At 42.3% G+C, this 26458-nt stretch overlaps 2 protein-coding genes across 5 annotated transcripts in view; both read left to right on the top strand.

Moving 5' to 3' along the window:
* Positions 1–23492, top strand: ndufs1 (NADH:ubiquinone oxidoreductase core subunit S1). Its single transcript, XM_088606816.1, has 19 exons — positions 1–65; positions 637–719; positions 2427–2518; positions 2763–2870; positions 3518–3594; positions 6650–6731; positions 8485–8615; positions 9373–9558; positions 10501–10635; positions 11036–11150; positions 12264–12409; positions 12686–12814; positions 14118–14247; positions 15939–16099; positions 16577–16731; positions 17059–17234; positions 18553–18687; positions 20384–20456; positions 23140–23492. Exons 2-19 carry the CDS (start codon positions 641–643, stop codon positions 23229–23231), a joined length of 2202 nt encoding a protein of 733 aa, XP_088462942.1. The 5' UTR covers positions 1–65; positions 637–640; the 3' UTR covers positions 23232–23492.
* A 1754-nt stretch (positions 23493–25246) lies between these two features.
* Positions 25247–26458, top strand: part of ino80db (INO80 complex subunit Db) — a 49415-nt gene continuing 48203 nt past the window's right edge. Inside the window, exon 1 of one of the 4 annotated variants that reach the window (XM_088606820.1) lies at positions 25247–25628. The gene's annotated coding sequence lies outside the window, so the exon portion shown is untranslated. The remainder of the gene's footprint in view (positions 25629–26458) is intronic. The other 3 variants (XM_088606819.1, XM_088606821.1, XM_088606822.1) reach the window with 3 other exon arrangements.

Below are 26458 nucleotides of genomic sequence, written 5' to 3' on the forward strand. Positions count from 1 at the left end.
ATTGCCGAAGTCGCCATACTGGTAGAGCGCCGCTGTTCTGGTCTAGAAGGCCAAATAGCGACAAGGTAAGATGACCAAAACAGACCTCTAAAGTTGAAGTGATTAGTGTGTGGGCATGCAGATGCTTACTTTTTAAACTGTCGTCAAGCTACAATTAAAAGACGTTGAAGTTTGCTGTTTTTTAGAGTGAAAAGAAGGGGTTTGTTATCTCTTTCTGTGCCCTTGACTCTTCAGTTATGTAGCTTGCAGTGCCCTGCAACAACCTGAGCTCTGTGGTGTAATGGGAGAATTGAAAATTAATTACCTTGTGAGAGATAAAATGTATTTCTTTGTGAGCTGTTGGTCTGCCTCCTGTTTACCAAGTGTCACTTTGAATGTCGGAGGTTCTTATCATTGTACACGCCAACATTTTGTGTTTTAGTCCTAATGCTGTTCTTTTGCACATAAAGTGAGGGGATGCATTAGGTAGCTTTGGGATTTCATTTTCTAAAGAGTCTTAAATATGTAGAGCCGGACCGTGTTGTGTTAAGACATGGGATTTAGAGTCGTGTGACCTTTTTGCCGTTTCTGGGTCGTCTGTGTGTTCATGAAACCCATTCTTCTAGTGTCAATGTCTGATGTGTGTTTTTCTTCCAGCGACATGTTGCGTTTACCTGCGGTGAGACGTGCACTTTCAGGGGCTGCCCGTTCCCCAGCTTGCATAAGTGGGAAGAACAATGGTAAGCCCAAAAAATATCTATCAGTGATCTCTAAAGCTGAGCACACAAATGTAAACAGGGGGAATGTCCATTAGACAAGTGTTGCCTGGGGTCTTTCTGGCTGTTCATCTCTCTTGGTGGATGTTGCCACTTTGTGGTGCTTTAGCAAGACAGTTCTGCCTGGGCTGTTGCTCTGAGTGGTGTTTAGGAGCACCTGTATATACAGCAGGAGCATTGATGTCTTTGGGTATCCCAACCCTGTGTGGCAGCTGTAGTGCTGCTTTGATTTTGCTGTACAAATCCGCATTGGTAGAATAAACTACGCCGCTGAGGATCCGTACTTGTGCTTCTCAAACTCTTCCCCCAGAAAGATCGGCGGTGTGTGGTGGAATCGGAAGAGATCGCGTGTCAGCTCTTTCCAGCACTTCAAGCAAATCAACCGTAGCCTTCGTTGAAACAAGCTCATAGGCTGGTTACGAGCTCACGTTCACAAACAAATTGTAATTGGGGGGAAAAAATTAGTGCTGAATCTTTTCCTGTACCACAAGTCTTGTGAGATCTTAAAATCATGATGCGGGCTGAATACAGTGCTGAGAAGTGTTATTTGAAACGCTTTGCAAAATAAGATAGCAGTGGAACTTGTTTTCAGTCCAGACCCTTAAATTCTTTTGCATTTGTTTCCCATTATGTTTACAACCCCCATCCAATAACATGATCCTCTGTGAGGGGCATGAACAGTTTTTACAGGGCATAGCTTGTAATCCCACTCAGCTGGGGGAATATTCACAGCCCATCCCATCCTTCTTGTTAGCTTGGTTTTGCACACCACTGCCTTCATCACTACCTCGACTGGAGATAATCTTGTTTGTTTAGCTCATTTCACCGGTTTCAATAGAGATTGTTCTTTTAATGGGGCACAGTGGTGCAGCGGCTGGCATTATTGCCTCACAGCGTGGGGGCCCTGGGTTCAATTCTGGACCCGGGGTACTGTCTGTGTGGAGTTCGCATGTTCTCTCATGGTTCTAGTGGGTTTTCTGCAGGTGCTCAGGTTTCCTCCCACAGTCCAAAAACATATTGGCAGGTTAATTGGCTTCTGGGAAACCTGGCCCTGGTGTGAGGGTGTGCGTCTGCGTCTGTGTGTGCCCTGTGATGGACTGGGGTGTCGTCCTGGGTGGATCCTGCTTAGTGTCTTTTGGTCGCCTGGCTCTGGCTCCCCCTCAACCGAATTGGATGAAGTGGTTAGAAAATGGATGGATGGAAATGTGTACTTCTGGTTACTTAACAAAAAGTAACAAGGGAGTAACAAGTAACAAGGGTGGAGCAGTGACACTGTGGCTAAGGATCTGTGCCCGTGGCCGGCAGAGGAATCCTACTCCGTTGGGCCCCTGAGCAAGGCCCTTAACCCCATCTGCTCCAGGGACACCGTATAAATGGCTGACCCTGCGCTCTGACCCCAAGCTTCTCTCCCTGTCTGTGTGTCTCATGGAGAGCAAGCTGGGCAATGTGAAAAGACAAATTCCTAACCCAAGAAATTGTATATGGCCAATTAAATGATCTTATCTTAGTAGGAGGAACTTGCCAAAGCTCTTAGTAAAACCTGAATTGGAAGAGGCAGCTGGAAAATGGTGATCCTCAAGCCAGCCTTGCATTTGCATACTGCTGAAAGACAGGTTACAAAAACGAATGAGGAAGAGTTCATTGCGCTGGGTTTCTCGTTTGTGTCTGCAGTCCGCACCACAGCTACAGCAGCCAGTAACCTTGTTGAGATCTTTGTGGATGGAAAGCCCCTCATGGTTGAACCAGGAACTACAGTGCTTCAGGTGAGTTCGTATTCCGAAATGGTTACCATCTTGAAAATCAGTGTAAACTTTGTGAAACTGCAGGGGTATTGTGGTCCATGTTTGTATGGACAGTTCAGTCCACTTTTGGAGATGTGGGTGATGAGATTTACACGTTTTATTTATCCTTTAAATGGTGAAGTACATTTTGGGGGAAAACAAATAGAAAGTATTAATAGTTACCTGTCATTTAATTCGGACCCAACTGATGTTTTTTTTTCTCTAGGCCTGTGAGAAAGTCGGAGTTCAGATTCCACGCTTCTGTTATCACGACCGACTCTCAATTGCTGGAAACTGTAGAATGTGTCTGGTGGAGATTGAGAAAGCACCCAAGGTACGGGTCTTCCAAATTACATGCTTTCGAACTCAAATGATAAGTGCAAAGGATTTTGAATTTTGATACATGGAGAAAATCACATGGGGTTTTGGTGGTTAAATGTCTGTTGAAAGACCTTTTCATGTGGTTTTGTAAAAGTAGCTGCATATCAAAAGGATTAAAACATTTGTTTTCATTCAGCTGTGATCACGTATGTTGGATGTATGAGCATCAGGTGTTGCAAATACCATTCTTTTCAAAATTGCAAGGTTGCGCGTTTTGATTTGAAATTCTCCAAAATGTTTTCATCACGGCTGTTTAGATGGCTGTGATTCAGAAATGTTTTGTGCTAAATTTCTTATTTTAAGTGTTTGAAATGCTTTCTACATCTTTGTTATTAATGGCATAATTATGCAGGTAAGCATTGTGATAGTATCTGGCAATTAATACTGTTAAGGGAAATGTTGTCAGCTGGAAGATAATTGGTAAATTTGAGGAAACTGAAGAGCTGACTAATTTAATGCACATTCAGAAACGATCACTTAAACTCTTCGTCTTTGTTTCAGTGGAATCTAGGTGGCAGAAATCTAGAAACATGTCTTTCATGGCAGTGTCAGCACGAGTCGTAAAATGAAACCGTTTCTAACGCTTTCTTGCCTTTTCAGCCCGTGGCAGCTTGTGCAATGCCAGTCATGAAAGGTTGGAATATCCTCACAAACTCTGAGAAAACCAAGAAAGCCAGGTGAGGTGGAGAGCAGGTAGTTCTTTCCTGCCCTGCGTTTGTGTTTTCCTGTCATCCCGTTGCGTGTTTTCAGAGAACAGCTGCTTCTTATGGGTGTTATGCCCTGTGGGGCCCAGTGGCCGCTCGCGGTTGGCGGTTTCCCGGGAGACCGGAACATTTCCACGAGGAATTGCGGTCGGGGTCACCTTTTGGGTGGCTCCTTCCTTTGCCATTCGGGCACTCAGCCACTCAGTCATCCTTCGGCTGTTTTGTCCTGAGGCCCCCCCCCCCCCCCACCCCTGTGCTGGAGCTCCGTTTAATGATTACAGATCCCAGAGCCGGTCTGCGATTTGGACATCCGGTGCTTTTCCAGTGTCATCTGCACCAGCCTTCTCTGCGGCTGCATCAGCATCTACCCCCACTGGCAGTCTGCTTTGGCGGTCTCTCTCCGGTTTGCCTTGATCTGACAGCCAGTTCCCGGAACCGACCTGCTGTGGTCTGTCCAGCTTTGCCGCTGCCGTTCCTTTTATTCTCACAGCTCCTACAGCAACAGCGGTTAACGAGCAGCCGGAAGGCCGGTCTACCTGCCTGCCTGCCGCCGTCTCCTCGGTGTGGCCCACTCGGGCAGCCAGTCCCCGCGCTAATAAAAAAATAAAAATAATGTTGCTTTATTAGCCATATACAATTTCTTGCATTAGGAATTTGTCTTTTCACATACCCCAGCTTGCTCTCCATGAGACACACAGACAGGGAGAGAGAAGCTTGGGGTCAGAGCGCAGGGTCAGCCATTGTACGGCGCCCCTGGAGCAGCTGGGGTGAAGGGCCTCGGAGTAGGATTCCTCTGCCGGCTGCGGGATTTGAACCGGCAACCTTCCAGTCACAGCCACAGAGCCACTGCTCCGCCCAGAACATACTGCCCGAACGGAGACTTGAACCCTGGACCCTCAGATTAAAAGTCTGATGCTCTACCGACTGAGCTACCCTGCTGCGGTCTTCGCAGCATCACAGGCTCCGAGCGAGCGGCTCGTCCCAGCATCCCCCTGGTCTACAGCTCCGTTACTCGGCACTACGCCAGCATCCATCCGGTCTCCAGAGCCTGTCTCAGCAAGCAGTGGCCACAGGGCAGGCCCTCACACTGGGGACAGTTTTTCAAGAAGCCGATCAACCTACCGCCATTTCTTTGGATTGCGGGAGGAAACCGGCGCACCTGTCGGAAACCCATGCAAGCATGGAGAGATCATACAAACTCCACACAGACAGCACCCCAGGTCCAGAATTGATCACGGGGCCCCAGTGCTGCGAGGCAGTAATGCTGACCACTGTGTCACCATGACGGCAATTTTCTAACCTGCTTTGTTTAAACTGAAATGATATGTTATGCAGGCAAGCCTGTGGAGAGTTGCAGGAAATTATTGCAATTAAACATGGTAGTATATATTTGTAACAAAGAGCAACGGAGAAGAAGATCACTTTATTAGCTATATACAGTTTCTTGCATTAGGAATTTGTCTTTTTCACATACCCCAGCTTGCTCTCCATGAGACACAGACAGGGAGAGAAGCTTGGGGTCAGAGCGCAGGGTCAGCCATTTATACAGCGCCCCTGGAGCAGTTGGGGTTAAGGGCCTTGCTCAGGGGCCCAACGGAGTAGGATTCCTCTGCCGGTTGCGGGATTTGAACCGGCAACCTTCCAGCCACAGGCGCAGATCCTGTTTTAATTACACTGATTTCATATCGACAGTTAAAATCTGAAGAAATGCGCTATGGAGAGAAAATAATCTTGTTTCATAACTGTATGTGGATTTAGAAGACTTAAATAAAAACATGCAAATATGGCAAATTAGAAAAGGCCGTTGGACCATTGGTTTTAACAACACGGCTGGGTAGCTTGTTCCGGAGATCCACAACTTTTTATGTTCTCGGTTTGAAGTGCACATACCCATGGACTCCACTTGTATCCTCAGTACTGTTCTTTGCTGTGGATTTGGAAGAAATAAGTTGTTGATTTTAGTAATTTAGTAATATTCTGAATGATTTTTTTTTAGGCAACGTATATCATGTACCCTCACAGTCTTTTCTGTTGAAGACTGAAAAAGTTTAATTATTTTATCCTGTCAGTGCAGAGCATTCCTTTAAACCTGGAAATGTATATGATTGCATCTATTCTGGATTTATTCTAGAGCCAACAGTATCTTTATTTGTTAATGTGTTGGCCAATATTGTGCTGTCACTTCAAGTGAGGTATTACTAGTGCTCTGTACAAGTGTAATAAAATTAAATTCTTTAAATTCTGCCCTTTACAACTATATAGCCTAACATCATAACATTCTGTTTGCCTATTGTAATGCTTAGCCGCAGAAAAGGGAATTCTATAAAATGTAGTTGATGTTATTAATTCTTAATAGCTGTTTTACCCTTAGTATTCTTCAACTAAAATTTGTGTTTTTGATGCTTGAGTATAACACCTTGAAGTTTATGTTAAATGTAATCTACCAAGTTTTTGCTTAAGTTCTGTGTCTTTTTGAGTGTTCTTTGCTACTTTGCAGTGTTTGCTTACTCTCCTATTTTGGTATCCTCCATGAACACGTCTAGATAACTTCAGGTACCAGTAAACTCTTCCGTATAAATTAGGAGGAGCAGTGGTCCCTAGTATTGATCCCTTTTAATTTATTTTTTCAGTCTCGTCTGCATTAGCAAATCCTTTGCACAAGGCAACAGTTTCCAAGGTTTTGAAGGAGTCTCGGTTTTTCAGTGGGTTGTGTTGAGGAATAACTTCCAATAACCTTGCTGCCATTCCTGCAGAGTCAACTCAAAGAGTACATGTCAAACTTGATGTGTTGAAGTGTAACACGAATGCCGATTCGTCAGGAGTGCCAAAGAGTTCTCATTGATGGTTGTTGTGGTCTTTCCTCCTCATGCATGTACATGAAATATTGAACAAGGCATGCGAGGTGGCATTACCTGCCAATGTGGGCAGAAGAGCAGTTTGTCCTTTTGTGTTTCAAGCTGCAATATTATTATTTTCTTCTCCTCACAGCTGCGGTTACAATAAGCACCTTGTTTTGCTGTCTCCTCAGAGAGGGAGTTATGGAGTTCCTGTTGGCCAATCATCCCCTTGACTGCCCAATTTGTGATCAGGGTGGAGAATGTGACCTGCAGGTAAAAAAAAAAGGAATACTCTGGATTTTCTGTTCAAACAGTTTAGTCCCATTCTCTCGGTTAACACTATTGCTGAGCTAGATTCAATTCTAGAGTAAACTGTTTTGTTACATCAGTTTTGTTGTTATAATGTAATGTCTGTCAGTTTTTGGGGTTCAGCTGTGATTTCTCCCCTGTTACCAATCACCCACAGCCTCTTTTTAATGTATCGCAGCAAGAGGACTTTCCCAGTCAAATTGTGGTTAAGAATGTCGTTTTCAAGTACCACTGGTTCGTTTCTAACCAAAGTGAAAAGTTAAAATGCAAGGCACTGTGGTCTGTGCTCATTTTTGTGAGCAGTTCCAAAAACAAACAAGAAACATTAATGCGAGTTTGCTTAAAGGACAAAACCTTTCCCTCTACCTAAAGGACATAAGGAAGGTTGGTTTAGGGTTAGAGAGGACACAGTTTGGCACATCTGTCTCATTTGGGTACTAATAGCTACTTGATCTCAAAGTCACTTCTAGCAGTTACTTGTAGGAAGGACAAATGGCACAACTGATATTCTTATTGAAGACAATTGACAGATTTGAAGTTTTTTATTAGAAAGCTTTTATTAGCAGCGCCTGGTATTGTACAAATACGTGATAATTACTATTTCACCCACATATTCAGCCCCCTAACTCCAAACTGTTGTATTGTTGTAAGCTGATCTTTTTTTTTAAGAACTGAGTCAATGAAACTACAAATCAAAGTTTGTCGTTTTGTTGCACTGGAGTAAAGGAAGGCTTGTAGGTTTTTGTTTTCAGAACCTGCAGAGACTGATTGAGTTTTCCTGTGGTGTTAGAATTATTTCAATAAGGAAGTCTCTAAAAGTTTTGTAAAGGAACAAATACAAAGTAAATTATAAAAGAAATGAAAATTTTTATATTTTTAGACTGTGCCACCAGTACTGTTACCTTTTCCATGAATCTTGAAACCCATTTCGATTTACTTAGCTGTACAAGCCAACAAAGACTATATTTATGTAAGGTCTTAACCAAAGGCACTGTAACTGGGTGGATACAGATATATATTTTAGATTTGAATATTCAAATAAACATGTGCATATTCAAGTAAACATTTGCATACCCGATGTCAAATATTTGCATACTCGATGTCAAATATTTGCATATGCAAATATGTATTTGCATGCTTGAATGTTTAATATTCAAATACATTAACTGTCCCATTCCAAAAATACCAGTAGATGGAACATTGTAAAACTGGTTTCTCAGTTTTTAAGTATTGTCTGAACAAATTCAATTCAAATTCCTTTCTTTTGTAACTTTCTGGGTAACTGTAATGATGAAGGCTTAGAGATTAAACCGTTAAACGCACACCTAAATATTTGCCATGCAAATCGGCAACTTTCAGTTATTTAACATTTTTATTTAGAAATAACTTGGGAGGGTGGCTCAAAAAACACAAGTAACATTGCTCACAAATTTAAAATAAAAAAATGAGACTTCATGAGGCTGACGCTGAAAATAGGATGTGTTTCTTTAAGTAGCACTGTGCATTTTCCTTGGCTTTGAAAAGGGAGTCTGTTCAGGTAAGCAAATTGAACTCATCTGCTTTTCTGAGCGCAGATGAGGAGTTGAACTGGTCAGTCGTTGCCGTCTGGGTATGAACTTGTTAGCGTTCAAGGTCATTTTAGAATTGTAAGGCTTAAGGCCAGCTGGTGGTTCTGTTTTACTGTGGTTTTTAAGTAGTATTGTGTTTTTCTCTTCAGGACCAGTCTATGATGTTTGGAAGTGACAGGAGCAGATTCACAGAGGGGAAGAGAGCAGTTGAAGACAAGAACATTGGTCCTCTCATTAAAACCATCATGACTCGTTGCATCCAGTGTACAAGATGTATTCGGTGAGCCATCTGGAGGGTTCAGACCTCTGTAAAGTGTTTGTGAGCACATCATCAGTGTGGTGAAGCATTTGAGTGAAATTCACCGTTGAGTGAAAGAATACACTTTACTTATTTAGGAAACATGCCAGGATGCAGGTCTAAAAAGTACACCTTTGGATGTCCTACACACTAGGCTGCAGTCTGACTAAAACTACCTTTTTTTTTTACCGACAAAAATACATGATGCAAAAGATACTTAAGGTAATATTAAAGAACACACAAATTGTCAGTGCAGTGTCTTATCTGAAAATAATTTCTGAAAAAGAAAACTACAGGCTTTCCCATGTCCCTCCCAAATCTTCCTGGACAGAAAAGGAGTAAAACTATAGGAAAGAGAGACAGAAGACACAGAAAAGAGCAGCGTAAAATACGAACTTCACTTAAACAGTCTCTAGGAAACAAAGAAAAGGTGGAAAGCCAGTCCTATCAATCTGAAAGCTTTTGTATACATTTTAAAAATAAGAACAAGAGAATTTGTGTCGGAGAATGAATACTGTGTCATTTTAATAGATTCCTAGCCAATATTTTAACACTGGAAGGTGAAAGAAGATGCTTTCAGTGCTAAAAGGGACATGCAGGTACTTTTGTAATTATTGCAAGACACTTTAAACATGGCTGGAGAATAATAGAAAAATGTAAATTGAGCATCTGAGCAATTTGAAGCAAACACAGTATGGAGGGGCAAATGTTTTTTTTTTGGTTTTGTTTTTTCACATAGTTTTGCCAGTGAAATAGCAGGAGTGGACGACCTGGGCACCACAGGGAGAGGGAACGAGATGCAGGTGGGCACGTACGTGGAGAAGATGTTCATGTCCGAGTTGTCTGGGAACGTCATTGACATCTGCCCCGTGGGAGCGCTGACGTCGAAGCCCTACGCCTTCACTGCCCGCCCCTGGGAGACCAGGTGAGGCATCGCCCCAGCTGCAGTTAAGAGCCGTGGAAGCTTTCTTAGCCAAATCTGTGCCACATCATGAAGCTTATTCTGGGATGGTGCTTGCAAGGGCAAGAATGAAAGAAATAATAATAATACTAACATCACTTTATTAATCCTTTACAATTTGCATTAGGAATTATCTTTTCGCATACCCCAGCTTGCTCTCCATGAGACACACAGACACACAGATAGGGAGAGAGCCTGGGGTCAGAGCGCAGGGTCAGCCATTGTACGGCGCCCCTGGAGCAGTTGGGGTTAAGGGCCTTGCTCAGGGGCCCAACGGAGTAGGAAATGACTGAGGAAATGAATGAGAAATGACTGTCGCACATCATTGTGTCCACTTAAAAACCTTTAAGCTGGTGCAGTGATCGTATACTGGCATCTTCGATAAGTCCATCCATTTTCTAACCACTTCACACTGTCGCGGGGGCAGGGTGTGTGTGTGTCGGAGACCGTGCTGGCAAGCAGCGGGCGCAGAGGTGGGGTACACCCTGGATGGGACGCCAGTCCATTGCACAACACAGACACGCACCAGAGCCAGTGTTCCCGGAAGCCAATGAACTTACCAGTGTTTCTTTGGACTGTGGGAGGAAACCAGAGCACCCAAAAGAAAACCCACAAGAACACAGGGAGAACATGCAAACTCCACACAGATGGCAACCCAGGAATTAAATCCAGGGTCCCAGTGCTGTGAGGCAGCAATGCTCACCATTGCGTGCCCCCCCACTTCATAAATTTTTAATTAGTAGCCAGTGTGAAAGAGGGATTTGCACTACTGCATCTCAAGACAAAGTTTTACTGATTGTTTTAGAAGAGGGTCAAATTCTGCAAGGAATCTGCGGCTTGTTTTGCTGTTAAACCTGTAGCAGGCACGTGAAGAGCTCGTTAATGGTGAGCTGTCCACATCGACAGGAAAACGGAGTCCATAGACGTGTCGGATGCAGTGGGCAGTAACATCGTCGTCAGCACACGGGGAGGAGAGGTGATGAGGGTCCTGCCGAGACTAAACGAAGATATTAACGAGGAGTGGATCTCCGATAAAACCCGGTAAGGCAGAGCTCTCGTACGTTCCATGTGCGTCTGATCAGCCGGATGTGATGTGCACGTTTCTTTAATAGATTTTAAAAGTGCGCAAGAAGTGAACCTTTCACAATTCCTAAATAACACGCAGGTAACATCTTAGCTGTGATAGTTTAGAAAGTACACTGTTTTTCTCCAAGGCGAAATGTAAATCGCGGCCTTTCAAGAATGCTTTAAGTTAAATCGGTCTTCCCTGGAATTTTAAATGTCACTCCGCTGCCTCCAGAAACACAATAAGTGAATTAGTGCGCACGTGTTAAATGCACTGATGGGAACTGATGCCTGAAATGTGGGTTCCTCTTGCATTGACCTCCGTGCTTCAGGAAGCTGCTGAAGTGAGGGTCCCATGTCTCCGTTCATGCTACAGATTTGCCTATGATGGCCTGAAGCGTCAGCGGCTGACCCAGCCCATGGTGAAGGATTCCTCCGGGCAGCTGGTCCCCACTTCCTGGGAGGACACCCTCGTCCGTGTTGCTGGAGCGGTACGGAACCCACCAGAACCCCTCAAGCCGCTCGGGCTTGGCGTTCCCACCTCAGCTGCCCAGACTTGGAAGAAAGTGGAACTGCACGTTCTGTATTTCAAATTGCCTTCCCTTTCGGAAACAATTTAGTTATAGTTTTTGGCTTAAAACCTCACGCAGTAGGTAAACCAAATAAATCGGAGGACAACCAAGTGAAAAGTTTATTTTAAAAAAACTTCTTCTGTGAACATTTTTTCATTTGACGGTTTTTAAGAGCCGCAAACATTTTTTTTCTTTTTTTTAAACTTATTTTAAGCTTTCTGCTTCAGTCTGTCCTTTCAGAGGTATTTTAAATTCAAAGGTGCCATTTCGATGCCTTTATTTAATTGGTGTTCAGTGTTGGCTGCACACTGAGCAAGAAACACGCGTGTAAATCTTTTTTTTCCCACTTTGCAGCACTAGAGCAGAGACAGTGGAGTTTGTGAGTTTAGACTAGAGGACTGACACTTTTTCTCCATTTGCCTGCAAGGGCCAAGTCAGGAACAGGGGGTTTTTGTTGGCTGGAAAATGCTTAATAAGGAGTTCATATCCTTCAGTGATTCTCCACCTGTCAGTAGTTTCACACTTGTAAGGTCTCCAGAGCGTAGTCAGCCAGGTGAGCAGGCTTGATTTTTACCAGGGATCTGCAGTTGCTCTCTGCTTCCGTGTAAATCATTTCTCAACTAGTCAACCAGCCAGCAGCCCGTGACGAAAATAAATAAATAATTTCACGCCCTTTAAATGTCCTAACCGCTGAAAATCTGTTTAAATGCAGTGGCTATGGAACTTCTCCGTTTTCACTGCTGGATTAGCTTAAAGCACCGCAGAGCAGCTCTGCGAGCTACATTGGTTTTAGGAAAGAGACCAAGGATTTAATGGGCATGCAGACTTTCTCATGCTTACTTTCTCATGCTCATACTTTCTTGAACTCAGCGTTAATGTTGAGGCGTATTGCCAAAGGGGAGAGCTGTATCTCGAACGTTCACTTGGGATTTTCGTGCTCAGTCGGTGTTAGGACGGCTACTGACAGAATATGTTCATTTCCTGTGGGCTATAAAACAGACTCTGTGAGAGGATTTGGTTTCTGCCTTATAGCTGCAGGGAGCCCAGGGGAAGGATGTAGCAGCCATCGCAGGGGGGCTGGTAGATGCAGAGGCCCTGGTCGCCCTGAAGGATTTGCTGAACAGGCTGAACAGTGAGACTCTGTGCACAGAAGAGGTGTTCCCCATGGCTGGCGCCGGGTAAGACGCACTGCTTAACCGCGAGAAAACGGATGAACGGAAAAGTCCGGGAACGTCCCGTTTTCCCACCCAGCTTTTCCTGCAGTTTGTGAAAGCAAGCTTGCGGTATTTTGTTGTTTTTTTCCCCGTTCAGTTAGCCGTTGTGCGCCGTGCGCGTTGACATCTCTCCTGGCCGTTGTTTCTCCTGCTGGTTCGCTCTGGTGTTCAGTTAAAAAAAACAAAAACAAACGAAAGACCTCCCCCCTTTTTATTTTTGTTACTGTTGGTTTGTTTCAGCACCGACCTGCGATCCACCTACCTGCTGAACACCCGTATCGCGGGGGTGGAGGAGGCCGACCTCTTGCTGCTGGTGGGCACCAACCCGCGCTTTGAGGCCCCACTCTTCAACGCCCGAGTGAGGAAGAGGTTGGTAGTGTTCAGAGTCGAGGGAGATGCCGTGCTCGGCAGAATGCGTCTGTTGATACGAGGCGACATAGCTCTGGGAGGCCTTCGCCGAGAGATTTTTAAAAATGTGATATCGTGGAGTGTTTTTTATATCATTTGAGCGCTTTTCAGGTTGCCAGAGCATAGTCCGCAAGATGAGCAGGCTTGAGTTTTTTACTAATAAAGCAAAACGAGGGGCTTGAGAACCCAAATTTTGAAGCCGAGGCCACCATTATTTTCTCCACGTGAAACGCACTTAATTCAACCCAGGTTGTGTCAGATTTCAGTTGAATTCAAGATTTAGATTTAATCGGTGGTCACGCCTAAACATTTTAACGTTTTAAGTGCGTGGTACACATTTATGTAACTTAACAGAATGTATTTCTTTTTGAACAAATTTCTGTTGAGAAATGAGCACACTTGGGAATGTGTAATCTTGAAAGGGCACTTGTCTGGAGCACAGGTGGAGCCAGACCTTGCTGTGTCTGGCATCTGTGAACCTGCAGAGTTGTTTTTGAGGCCAGCTTCTGCTTTTCCTCTGGTGTGGGCACAGTGTGCCAGCAGAGTGAGAAAAAGAGGCGTCTAAGAGGACACAAGCGACCCCCATTGTAGCACAATAGATGCAACATTTGAGCTCCATTAAGAATGATAAGTCCAAGCTGGGAGGGGGGTATAAACTTATCCAGAGAGGTCGAGCCACAGACAAAATGCTTTCCGTCAGATTAAAAATATTCTGCTTTTGCCCCCGTTTCTTCTTTTACTGCAGAGAAGGTAATTTCTTGAACACTACTTGAAGCAATAGGGGAGAAAAAAAGTAGTTTAAGCTGAGCATTTCTACAGGGATACAGGTACGCTACAGGCTTTACAAAGTAGTTTATTTCACCCACAGTGGCGAACGTTGTGTAGGTATTGTTGTTGCAGTCTGTCAGAACAGTTTTGCTTCTCCACGTGGGATAGATAGCTGTATAGCATACTTGATGTGTTATATGGTAATGGTATCTGACAACAACAGTTCTCATTGTTTTGGGGATTACCTGTTTTGTACCGTTTGTTCTTGATGTGGGGGTACCTTTTATAAACCTAGGGTGAAGCAGTTTCTCTACCTGATCTGTTTCTGTGGCAATGCTGCTGACATAATGGGTGACTGTATTCATCACTACATGTAGCCAGCTTATCCATTCATAAGGTATGAAACAAGAATGGCAATGATAATTAGAGGTGATGTGGGCGAAAGACGTCTGTGGGCAGTTGTGCTTTAAGCTTACACTTTTTTTTGTCTTGCTAGCTGGCTTCATAATGAGCTCCAAGTTGCTGTTGTGGGCACCAGTGTGGACTTGAGGTACACCTATGATCATCTTGGGGATTCTACTCAAGTGCTGCAGGATATAGCCTCAGGAAAGCACCCTTTCAGCAAGGTAATCTATGTGCTGTAAAAGTATTTTATAGAGTAATGGTGTGTAGATAGTTGTTTAGGATAAACCTTGTTAGCAGTCTTTTAAACTGATCTTCTCAAATCTCAGAAGTTAAGAAAGGCTGAGCCTGGTGAGTACTGAGATGGAAGATCTCTGAGAAATAGCTGGTCACTGCTGGTGGTGTTGTAGGTGGTACTCTTGTATCTGGATTTGAATTTCCAGATCCTTGTTTCTTGATCTGGGACACTGCTGTCCTTCAGATGAAATGTTAAACTGAGATCTTGAGTGCTTGGTCATCGAAGATCCTATTTGAAAGGTGGTGGGGTGGTGAGCCCAGTGTCCTGGCTACATTATACTCTGGACTTGACTAAGCAAGCCTAACTCAACCTCCCCCTTAATGCAAGCAGTTTCCCTGCCTGATCTGTTCTATGGCAATACTGCTGACATAATGGCTGCCTACATCACCCGGGTGAGCGCAGTTAATTCTTAAATCTCAAATAAACGTGTGCGGTGGTTGTTGCTAATCAAAAGTATTGGGTTTTTTTGGTAATGAATGTCATATAAAGCTATTACGAATTTTGGAACCTTCCAATATAGCACTTGTGTTCTCTCCATACAAAATGTCCTTTGCATGCTAAAACTGGTTGCAGAAAGGAGACCCAAGATTTTCTTACACCTTTTTTGTAAAAATGCATCCTCAGCTGATACATCTTTAGCATAGGCACCATGCAGGACAGCTTCTTTATGAATGTAACTTGCATGATTTGCCAGTATCCCGGATGTTCACCCAGCTGTGCTGGATAGGAATTTTTGGCAGCTGTTGCATCTGCAACAAGTAGACTAACAGACAGCTGAGAAGTGTCGCTGAGCAGAAATGCTTTGCTGTAGTTCGTTTCCAGGACATATAAAATGGCTGCTGGTTGCACTGTAGGAATTGGAAGCCATTTTCATCTGGAACTATCGATGTATGATGTTGCGAATATTGTTTGTACAAGTTTAAAATCAATTTGTTTGGTATGATAAGTTTTTTTTTTTTACATTATATCTTCCCGGGCCATGTCCCAGTCCCTAACTTTTTAAGTACTTTATTCCAAAGACCAGGGTACAAAGCTAATGCGTTTTATGCTGTATGTTTCCACAGACCTTCGAAAACAGCGTTGGGGAATTTTCCTGGATGATTGTGGGAGGCGCATGTTCCGTAAATGAAGAGAAACTGATTAACTGCCTGGGGTGTCTCGTTTTGTAAAAACAAGAAAAGACCTCTGGCAGCGTCTGTTATGGGCGGATTTAATTAACCACCGGAGGGATGGGAGGGCATGGCAGTCTGTGGGCTTGGAGGACAGAGCAGAGCCGGAGAGACCCAAAATGAGAAACCCCAGGCGGTAAATCGTTTTCCCTAAAGATCCAGAACATGCACGTGCCATGATCATCCAAGATTTATTCCCCAGTGCTGTTTTCCCAAGTTCAGCGGAAACATGCAGTATAAAATGAATGAGTTTGGTATGATAATTTTTTGGGGGGCATTATATTTTCCCAGACCACGTCCCAGTCAGGACTAACTTTTCTAGTGCCTTATTCCATAGAAGGGTGATCTGCAACTCAGATGTTGGTAGAAAGGCGGTGTATGGTACCTGTGTTAACATGCTAACAGGCGGTTTGGAAGAAAGCTCAGAGCAAAGCCCGTGTCTGTGTAGGTTCTGAGCCAAGCAAAGAAACCCATGGTCGTGGTGGGCAGCGCCGCCCTGCAGAGGGGAGACGGGGCCGCCATCCACGCTGCCGTCTCCGCTATTGCTGAAAACGCCCGGGCCAGCAGCGGGGTCCAGGACAGCTGGAAGGTCCTGAACGTCCTCCACAGGTGGGTCGCTCATCCCTGCGGCTCTTGCTCTGTCGCACACGGAGCCCATATTGAGAACTGTGACTAGTTGTGTGCAGCTGAGGGGTAGGTGAGTTCGTATTCCGGAGGAGAATTGCGGGGATTACGGCGGTGGAGCTGGAGTGTTTTTTCAGCTTTTGTAGAGTTTTAATCGGCCAGGCACAACAAAGTAATTTGCTTTTTTTTTTCCAATGACCTCTGTTGGATCCGGATTTTTTTACAAATTGTGATCAGAAGAAATGCGTTTTCCATGCACGTTCATTGAATATCTATGTTTATGGTTAAATATCGCACACATGGGAACATCGGTGTGCAGTATTTGCAAAAAAACCTGTACTGGGAAAGCCCCCAAAAAAGCCTGATCCAGTTACGGATTTAGATGTTTTTACGGAAGAACGACTTTTCCTGAGGTTCCTGGGAAACCTGCCTCACGCAAATCTGTCTGTATTCTGGCGCCAGGGTTGCTAGTCAGGTGGCAGCCCTGGACCTTGGCTACAAGCCTGGAGTGGAGGTCATCAGGAAGAACCCTCCCAAAGTGCTGTTCTTGTTGGGCGCCGATGCCGGCTGCGTCACCAGGCAGGACTTGCCCCAAGACTGCTTCGTCATCTACCAGGGTAAGAGCAGCAGAGAAATGACAAGCCAATCGGCCATCTGGTAAACACGCCACTATCTCCCACCAGTCTGTTTTCATTGGAGCTCGTTTCTTTAGTGGGGTCGAGTGCTCTTGAAATTCGTGCTTGCGAGTCCAGTGAGGACCACGCCAGAGAGGAAAGAGCTTCCCCATTTCTCCGTCTGTGTTACGGCAGTTAACGTCCTGCGGACAGAGCAGTGCTATATTTTTTTTCCATTTACCGTATAAAGCGACCGTTGCCGCACATTAGAAAGGCCTCTCATCCCCAGTTGTCATCTGTCCTGTTTCGCGCTGTACTGTCCTCCTTTAGGCCATCACGGGGATGTGGGTGCCCCAATGGCGGATGTCATCCTCCCGGGAGCTGCCTACACGGAGAAATGCGGCACCTATGTGAACACCGAAGGCCGAGCGCAGCAGACCAGAGCGGCAGTGACCCCACCCGGCGTGGCCAGGGAGGACTGGAAGATCATTCGGGCCATTTCAGAGGTACCCTGTCAACACCAAGTTGAAGACTTATCCAGCAATATCAGAGTGAACACAAAAAATCTGGGAAAGATCCATGCCTGTTTTTGTAGTTATGCGAGGATACCATTTTTTACGATACGAGTGACTAAATGGGTAGAGTACAGCAGTATAGTTTGTCCTCCAAGGGAAATAAGGCCCACTGAACTTTTCACCCAGCATTCCAGATCAGAACATCAACATGGTGAAACAATCCATCTCACCTGCAGAGCTAAAGTAAAGGTTGTTTAAAAAAAAAAAATGCACTTTTACTTTTAAAGACTTGTCATTTACCAGACCACATATTTGAGTAAGCACAAAAATGTGGGAAAGATGCTTTTATCCTTGCATAAACTATAAAAACCCTTTTTATTATACAAGCGATTAAATGGGTAGAGTACAGTAGTATCGCGTGTGCTCCAGCAGAATTAAGGCCCATGGGATCTGGAATGCTATGTGAAAAGTTCAAACATGCTAAGAGCTGGAGTCTTCTGGGGACGAATGTAACATTGTCTTAAGTCAGAGCTGGAGTACTGCAATTCACTGGGATGTTATCTTAGTTTAATAATTTAGGAAAATCAGTACACTAGTTTTTTAGCAGTAAATGCTTATTCCATATCTGAGTGCATGCAGTAAGTCTCTTTATGGTGCAATGATCAATCTCACCTGCAGAGCTAAAGTAGTTTTTTTTTTTAAATGCACTTTTACTTTTGTCATACTAAAATACAAATAGGTTATACCCTATTATATAATTAAAGATAAAATTCCTTCAGATCAGTCCCATAATAGTAGTATGAATGGATGCCTTTCACGTTAAAATTGCAACTTTTGCCAAATAGTTCAAACAGGGTCAAAATTAAGTACTTAATGCGCTTGATAAATGCTATGTTAATGGAGGGGTATGGCTATTTTTTTTGACTGTATTATTAACAGCTGGAGCAAAGAAATGGATTTGAAGAGCTTGAAAGATGTGACGTTGCCCCAAGAAACTAGGGTCATATGTAGTTTTGAGGGGGCATTCTGAAAACAAGCAAATACAAGCTTTACACGTCTAAAGATTTAGAGATTGTCTTCATGACTGAGGTTATCACCATCAGTTGATTATTGAATGTTTTCTTTGTAACTTGTATGAACTAACCATCCGGCTCGTTTGAAAATGCAGTGTGTCTGTTTTGTACAATCAGTCCTGTAACAGTGTGGTTTTTAACATGTAATTGATTCCAGTTAAGTGCAACCAATTTACACATAAGAATTAAGCTGACTACAAGGTTTAAAGCAGTTCGCCTGGTTCTTGGTTTTGTAGTTCACTGGTGTGACTCTGCCATACGACACCCTGGATGAAGTACGCGTCAGGCTCTCCGAGGTGTCTCCCAACCTGGTGCGCTATGACGATATCGAGGGGGCCAACTACTTCAAGCAGGCTCACGAACTGTCCAAGGTCAGTACCGTTTCTTTTGCCTGAACCTTATAATAATAATAATAATAATAATAATAATTGCTTACACTTATATAGCGCTTTTCTGGCCATGATTGGTAAAGGCCAGGGGGAAATTTGGCTAGGACACCTGGTAACACCCCTCTTTTCGAGAGACACCCTGGGATTTTTAATGACCACAGAGAGTCAGGACCTCGGTTTTACGTCTCATCCGAAAGGACGGCGCCTGTTTTTTTACAGTATAGTGTCCCCGTCACTATACTGGGGCATTAAGACCCACATGGATCGCAGGGTGAGCGCCCCCTGCTGGCCCCACTAACACCTCTTCCAGCAGCAACCTTAGTTTTTCCCAGGAGGTCTCCCATCCAGGTATTGACCAGGCTCACACCTGCTGAGCTTCAGTGGGCTGCCAGTTGTGAGCTGAAGGTCGATATGGCTGCCAAAAGTTTAAAATACAACAAATATTCTGCCATTGAGCAACTACAGCTGCTCCGAGCATTTGTGTGGTTCACACAATTTTAACTGAATTAAGCCTTTGTGAAACCTTTGTGAAAATACTGCATAGTTGCCACATTGTCGCAAGCTACTGGTCTTGCCATGGGTGAGAGCAAGACTGGCATGAATTGCGTTCCTTCCTGCTCACTAGTCTCGGTAATGACTAATGTCATGTGATGTACATTCGAATAAGTACAGCAGACATCTCACCGCAGAAATGTTCCAACATGATCTGCAGGCAGAGTTAACAAGTAAGTAGTGTTTGTCGGGAAAACCACCACGAAATTGAGAGCAATATTTTTTTGGGTTTAAAGAGATGTATTCACAGGCCTGCTTGGTTACACTGTAACAGGGCCGCCACACGTCATCAGAAGTTTGGTTGCCTTGTTCTGAATCGCAGAGTATGATTCTGTGCATACCTCGAAATTTAGTCTATTTTGTTTTATAAATTGGAGGTTTTACATGTTACTGTGAACATTTTACTTTCATTATGGTTTGAAATGCACTCATCAATGCCGATTCCTTTTAACTCCAAAATATAAAAATAGCATTGTGCCCTTTAAGGCCATGCCCATATGAAAATGAAATACTGATACATACCTTTATTTCATCGAGATAAGACTCTCATAACACTTCAAGATGTACTTTGAGAAGCATTTCCTTCCTCTGCACATTGCACTGGCTAACTGTGAGAAATAGTGGACATTCAGGTTCTCCTGTTCACATACAGTATAAATGGCCTCATCGCACGAGTATAGTTCAATTATATGATGACCGGGTTCCACACTACGTATAACATGTGCGACACAGTGTCTTTGGAAATTAATGGATCTATCACAGAGTCTGCCGCTGTCAACCCTACTGAATCTTAAACACTGATCTTTACACTGAAGCATGTAATTTATAATTAAGTTTTACATGCACAGATTTTGCTTTCTTCTTGTAAATACACTCGGTGCTTCGTTGTACTTTGCAGAGTTTCAGATTGGTTTTAAGAGGAAAGGCTGCAGACTGACTATTTTTGGCTTGGTCCATTTTGTTTTTTCACACGGAAAGACTCCTGAGGGCTAATCTTTTCCAGGAGGTTACTGGGTGGTAGGCAGAGTTGCAGTTACAGCGTGTTTTGTGCAGTGTTGTCTGCCCAGTCCACACTGTTCATATACTACCTAGTCAACTGCCACTTTTTATTTTTTTGCTTTTTCAGGCAGTCAATCAGACACTCCTCGCAGATCCTCTGGCTCCACCCATGCTAACAGTTAAGGACTTCTATATGACAGGTATGAGGCCCATAAATGTACATTATTCACATGCTGTGGTGGAAATGCACCACATTTCAGTTCTTTTGAATGATAAACATCACTGTTGTTTTTGTAAAACCCAATTCTTTTTTTAACGGTTTAAAAGGGAGGTTTGGTGTTGTTTTAAAAAATGGCACTGGGGAAACACTAACACTTTGATTAAGACATGTATTACTATAGAGTTGTTTTATTGTTTAAGTTAAAGTACGTTCCGCTGAAAAGCTGGGTAACATTTTCTGACATCAGAAATTAATGGGGGGAAAAAACAGCTGCATTTGGACACTTATTTTGGAGGCCAGCAGTGTTTAAACAAGTAGAAAAAATATATAATGGGAATTTGTTGAAATAGTGTGATCAGCATGAATTAAACATCCCACTTTAAATGCTGCAATTATTTTTATTGATCAATACCAGAGATATTAGAAGTACAGGTTACAGGTTAAGTTTGAATCACCTTTAATGAGATTAAGATAAAAATTATGCTGGACTTTCATGGAACATTTTTTTTCTAATGGACGAGTGCAACACTGTATGTAAATGAACTAAGAATAATTTAATCTCATGTTTTAAGCGTGATAAATAGTTTTGATTTTAGTCCGGTAAAACACTGTAGTGTTTTGCCCCAAAATGCTCAAGGTACACTTTGAAATATCACAAAATAGTGTAATAAACATTGCTAACGTGTTGAAGCCATTCAGTAATACCAGTGTATCATTGTGCATGGTTAACATCAGAGAGCTCTCCAGGGACTGCAAGAAAAAGGTATTGATCTCTATACATTGTGTGATGGCTATAAAACAATCCATAAAAAGCTGAATCTCCCTATTCGCACTGTAGTGCTCAATACTAAGAATATTTAAGGCAACTGGAAAGGTGCCAACCCAACCAGAAAGAGAACACTTGACACTCACAGTGGCTGTGAGTCGAATGGTTTATGTCGCGCTGGTAACTAGAAGGGCAGCAGTTTGCAATATCCACCTTACACTAGCATCAAGATACAAAGGTGGAGTCTTTAAAAAAACACGTGTTCAAACTCAAACTGAAATGTATATAATAATAAACTTTATTTTATACAGCGCCTTTAAAGTTGGCTTCTCAAAGCGCTTTACAGAATGACAACAACAATAAATAAAAAGAATACACAAGATAAAACACAATTACTATATACAGAGGAGACCGTGGATGGTGGTACTAAGAAAAGTAGAAGCAGAGGGGTAAAGAATGGAACCAGTTAACTAAAGGCTCTTCTAAAGAAGAAGGTTTTGAGTCTGGATTTGAAGGAGTTTAGAGAAGGTGACTCTCTGATATCCTTGGGGAGAGAGTTCCAGTGCTTGGGGGCATAACAGGAGAAGGGCCTGTCACCCATACAATGTAGACGGACAGTTAGGAGACCAGAATTAGAAGAGCGAAGGTTGCGAGGTGGGGAGTAGGGCAGTAATAGTTCAGACAGGTACTGAGGTGCCAAGCCATGCAGAGGCTTATAGGTGAGCATGAGGATTTTAAAGTCCACATGGAATTTGACAGGAAGCCAGTGCAAGGACTCCAGGATAGGAGTAATGTGATCAGTTGCACTAGACCTGGTCAGGATTCTGGCTGCCGAATTTTGGACATCCTGCAGTTTGTTCAAAGCAGATTTAGATACCCCAGCGAGTACAGCATTACAGTAGCCAATTTGAGAGAACACAAATGTGATGATCAGCTTTTCAGCCAGTTAGTAATAACATAGGGCGTAGTCTAGCGATATTTCTGAGGTGAAAAAAATATGTTTTGACAATGGGTCAAATGTTAAGCCAGAATCGAATATCGCCCCAAGGTTTTTCAATTTAGACTGAAGCTCAAGTACAGAACCATCTACAGATAGGGTTACAGGATTGGCTTTTACGAAGTTGATGGGGGGGGGGTGCCAATAAGCATGACTTCAGTCTTGTTAAGATGAAGGAAATTTTGAGTCATCCAAGTTTGTATGTCAGGGGACCAATTGAAATGTGTCAGGAAGTTGATTGTTTTAGGGAATATTTAGCATCTATGGGTCCCGGAGCCCTGTTTAAGATAAAAGGAATCCTGAACTTATTATGCACCAGTACATTTTGGCCAAACACTGGCTCCTTCTGTCAAGAAGCCGAAGCTTTTTTGGCCATTGGACAGCGCTCCACAGCATGCATCCCCATCGGCAAAATAAATATTCTCACCCGGCCATCTCGATTCTCCTGGGATAAATGTGATTGATCGTTTCTGGATCAAACTCACTATATTATGGATGTGAGGAACCTAGCGCAATCTGGAGGAACAGTCAAAATCCCCCCTCAGAAGTCCTGGAACCTCATAGAACACTACAAAGATGTAAACGAAGGTGACCATCAGGAACTTAAACCATTATAGGAGCCTGTTCTTTCCCCCAAAGGACTGTGGGAGAATCGAGCAGGCTGCCCAGCCATGTGGTTGAAGCCGATCCTTAGATTATTTAGCTGCTAAACAAGCTAGACAGGCCAATAGCTCGCCTCCCATTTTGAACCTTTTTTTATGTTCTCTACGGCATAAGGGTCATTGTGTAGTGCTGCTAAAAGTGACACTTTCACATTTTTTATTTGTTTAAGCAATGCCAGTGAGGCAGTCTGTAAATCTTTGTTAAATGATGTTTTTCCCCCGTTTTTTTCCCCCTCAGATCCCATCAGCAGAGCCTCGCAGACCATGGCAAAGTGTGTCAAAGCTGTAACAGAGGGAGCACAGGCAGTTGAAGAGCCATCCATCTGCTAAAAGCTAAATGTTTAGAGACTTGCACTTGTCTCTTGCACCAATTTTAGGCCATGCAGAACTTGTAGCTCAAAACTGAAGTTTGATTTCATCAATGCATCGTGTGTGAACGACTGTGTGACATTTCTTTATATGTTGTGGCAGTCTGCTGGTGGCACTGTAAATTAAAGTTGAAGTTACATATTCAAGATTGGGAGAGTGCTTAATCCTTCACTTTTAACTGGTGTAAAGAAATGTAATAAAGAATAAATACTTCAGCCTAAATACTTTTTTCTTTTTCTTCAATTGATAAGGTGGGTTATCAGTATTTTGCTTAGTTATATTGCACATACACCCATAAACCTCTAGTTTGACAAAACACATAAAATGTAATGCTAATTTAAAAAATTGCTTGGAATTTTCAGTGACTTCAGTGCTTTTGTTTCTCTCTGATTTTGTAAGTCTTTATCTTGTTGAATTTAAAAGTGATGTTTTTCAATGATATGCTCTAATTATAGCATAAATTAAATTCTGAGTTCCAAAATAAGATTAAGAATACTGCTGACCTCTTATGTCAATAAAATCAGACTTAAAAACGTGACCTATCTGCTCTGGTCAAGGATTCTTTCAATTAAAAGCTTAAATTAAAGTTAATCTAAATTTTTATGTTTGACATCACAAACCACTGTGTTAAGCTACTATATTAATACCAGATGTTGCAGTATGTGTTTCTGGGCTTCTGCTTGTTTTATAATTGAATGTTTGAGGTTACAAAGCAGTAATGCAATCCAAAACAAATTCTGAAAATACACGATTTTAGTTTTGACCACATACAAAATAAGTTCAATAAAGTTCCTACATTCACAAAAAGCAAGAGAGTGAAAATCATAGTTGTGCAAAGATGTGTAGGTCTAAAACACAGGAATAATTATCTTTTTCTGAAGAAACAAAAGCTTCAAATTTATTGACCATGTTGTGTTTTATCTTTTTTTGTGTGTTATCCATGGAATGTGCCACTAATTGTAGAATTAATTTTAGTTGTTTGAGTACCTCTTGGCTACTTCAAGGTTTCATTTAAGATGCGACATGAAATCCTTCAAATTGAAACCCCACAGTGTATTATGATGTAACTCTCCATAGTGTCGTGGCTGGAAAAACAAGGGTAATTATTTAGTATATATAATTAATTATTCTTTTTTATCAAAGTCCAGAAGTATGGTTTTATTTAAATTTGATTAGATTTTAATTTTGGAAATGACAACCATAGATTTAATTTAAGAAAGGTTAAAGTATTGTTTTACATACAAAACGTCTTGTGGAAGATTACAGACAATATACAATTTGGGGGACTGAATTGTGTTGATAAACCTTTTTTCTACCTGGGTGTGATTAATTCTGAAAGTATATTAGCAAAGATTCTTAGCTGCTGATATCTATATTGTATAGTGTGTGCATTAAAAACCAAACAGTTCAATGTTCAATTTATAAGCCTTGTTCTGTATCAGTCAAAATAAATAAGCTCTTACTGAAACAATACTGGGGAATGAGAAGCAGCAGTTACCCTAGTCTAATAGATAGATGTATCAACTTTTTATCATTTAAATACATTGCTAATGTAAATGAAACATTTTAAAAAATCCATTAGTAATACATTGATGTCATCATTGTGTCCAGATGTCTGTTAAGAATATATATCAACATAATTATAAAAATGTCACTAATATACATGTATATTTAATAAACAAATATCAGAGTAACACATCACAATTACATAAAATATGATGGGAGAGACTTCATTCCTACACTTGGCTACAACTACACCAATCCTGCAAACTCTTCTAACATACTATAAAGGTTTCAGTGTCTGTAATCCCAGAAGCCTTTTAACGGTATATCTGACGACCAAACAGGAACTTAACAATATGACACAGCGGTTTTCAAATTCATAGAAATATCTTGTTTTCACTATAATAAAAACTTAAATTTCCAATATGGTAGCAGAGGTTGTTGTTGTGCAGCCGGTTGTTGTCATGTCCCCCAAGTGCCTGTAGTGGTGCTGTAAGGAGAGTCTGCAGATGATTAAACTAAAAACCCCAGCAGCTCTTTACTGCTATTTTTTGCTGTAGATAAACTACATTTATATTTATCAGGGATTCATACAAAATTATATACGGATACAAATCAGACAGTTCCGTAAAAAATACCGAAAAAAACAGTTCGTAAAGAGCCCAATAGACTGAAATCTACATTTGCAGACTCTCTATCCGGAGTGAATATCAGATACAGCAAGCAGCAACTGAAGGTAAGCGGATATGCTGTGAAGCATCGAGCTCGACTGGGAGAGGAACACCGGATAGTGCGTCAGACAAGGCCGTCGCCGCTGCAACTTGAGGTCGGGGGATTACAAGGTCTGGCAGGCCGGTATTAGCTGTTTATATTTAATCAGAAGTTCAGTTAACGTGAGAGCTTGTTTGATTTACGCTCGTTTTCGTATTTTTCGTGTCATTTATTTAGATTTCAAGGTGATTGCCATACCTTAAAGTGGTTTTAAGATGTGTTTTCTGTAATGTTTTCCTTTGAAGGCCAGACGACGTGGGCCTAGCAGCGCCTCCCTTTGTTTGAAACGATATTTTAAGTGCATTTATATTCATATTTCAAAATGTAAGAATGTATTTAAATAAGTTGTAAACGTGTTATTTTGTAGAAATGGTTATTTTGGTGTTTTTTGTATTTTTTATATTACTCATTTATTTCAGTGTATTTATTTCCGTTTCCTGGGGGAGCTCTAGCGCTGCTTTGTGTATTATTCAGTTTCTTCCTTGGTGCTCAATTTTTAATTTTAATTTTAATATTTCCTTTTTGTTTGCAATGTTCTGAAGGTTGTTTCATGTAGGGAAAAACAACTTATCCGCAACTGTACTTTCATTTTTTAAGTTTCATTTTCGGAACTGTAGCTAACTTTAAAATTCCTGCTCAGTTTGTGCGGGGCGAAATCGTTCTACAATGTCAATCGTACATTTTCTAAGTTAAATTTCGTTTTTACGTATGCATTTCACAAAGTAAAAACTTTAAGCCGCTGCTATACTAGGTTTTCTGTGATTTTTAGGAGCTAGCTAAATAACTCGAATTTGCAAAACCGGAGAAATTTGGATCAGGACCTGCAGCTTGCACCTTTGCAACGTATCTAGTTACTTGATCAACTTCGCTGTCCGCAGTTCGTATTCTGTCCTGGAAGTTTTTATACAAAACCT

Source organism: Lepisosteus platostomus, chromosome 14 (genome assembly GCF_059453375.1).
Source record: "Lepisosteus platostomus isolate fLepPlt1 chromosome 14, fLepPlt1.hap1, whole genome shotgun sequence".
Lineage (NCBI taxonomy): Eukaryota > Metazoa > Chordata > Actinopteri > Semionotiformes > Lepisosteidae > Lepisosteus > Lepisosteus platostomus.

Excerpts from the sequence above, each read along its gene's own strand:
- ndufs1 (XM_088606816.1), top strand. The coding sequence starts at position 641 with ATGTTGCGTTTACCTGCGGTGAGACGTGCACTTTCAGGGGCTGCCCGT. Across the intron at positions 17,235-18,552 it reads TCATTCGGGCCATTTCAGAG|TTCACTGGTGTGACTCTGCC; the intron begins GTACCCTGTCAA and ends TTGGTTTTGTAG. Across the intron at positions 18,688-20,383 it reads AGGCTCACGAACTGTCCAAG|GCAGTCAATCAGACACTCCT; the intron begins GTCAGTACCGTT and ends TTGCTTTTTCAG.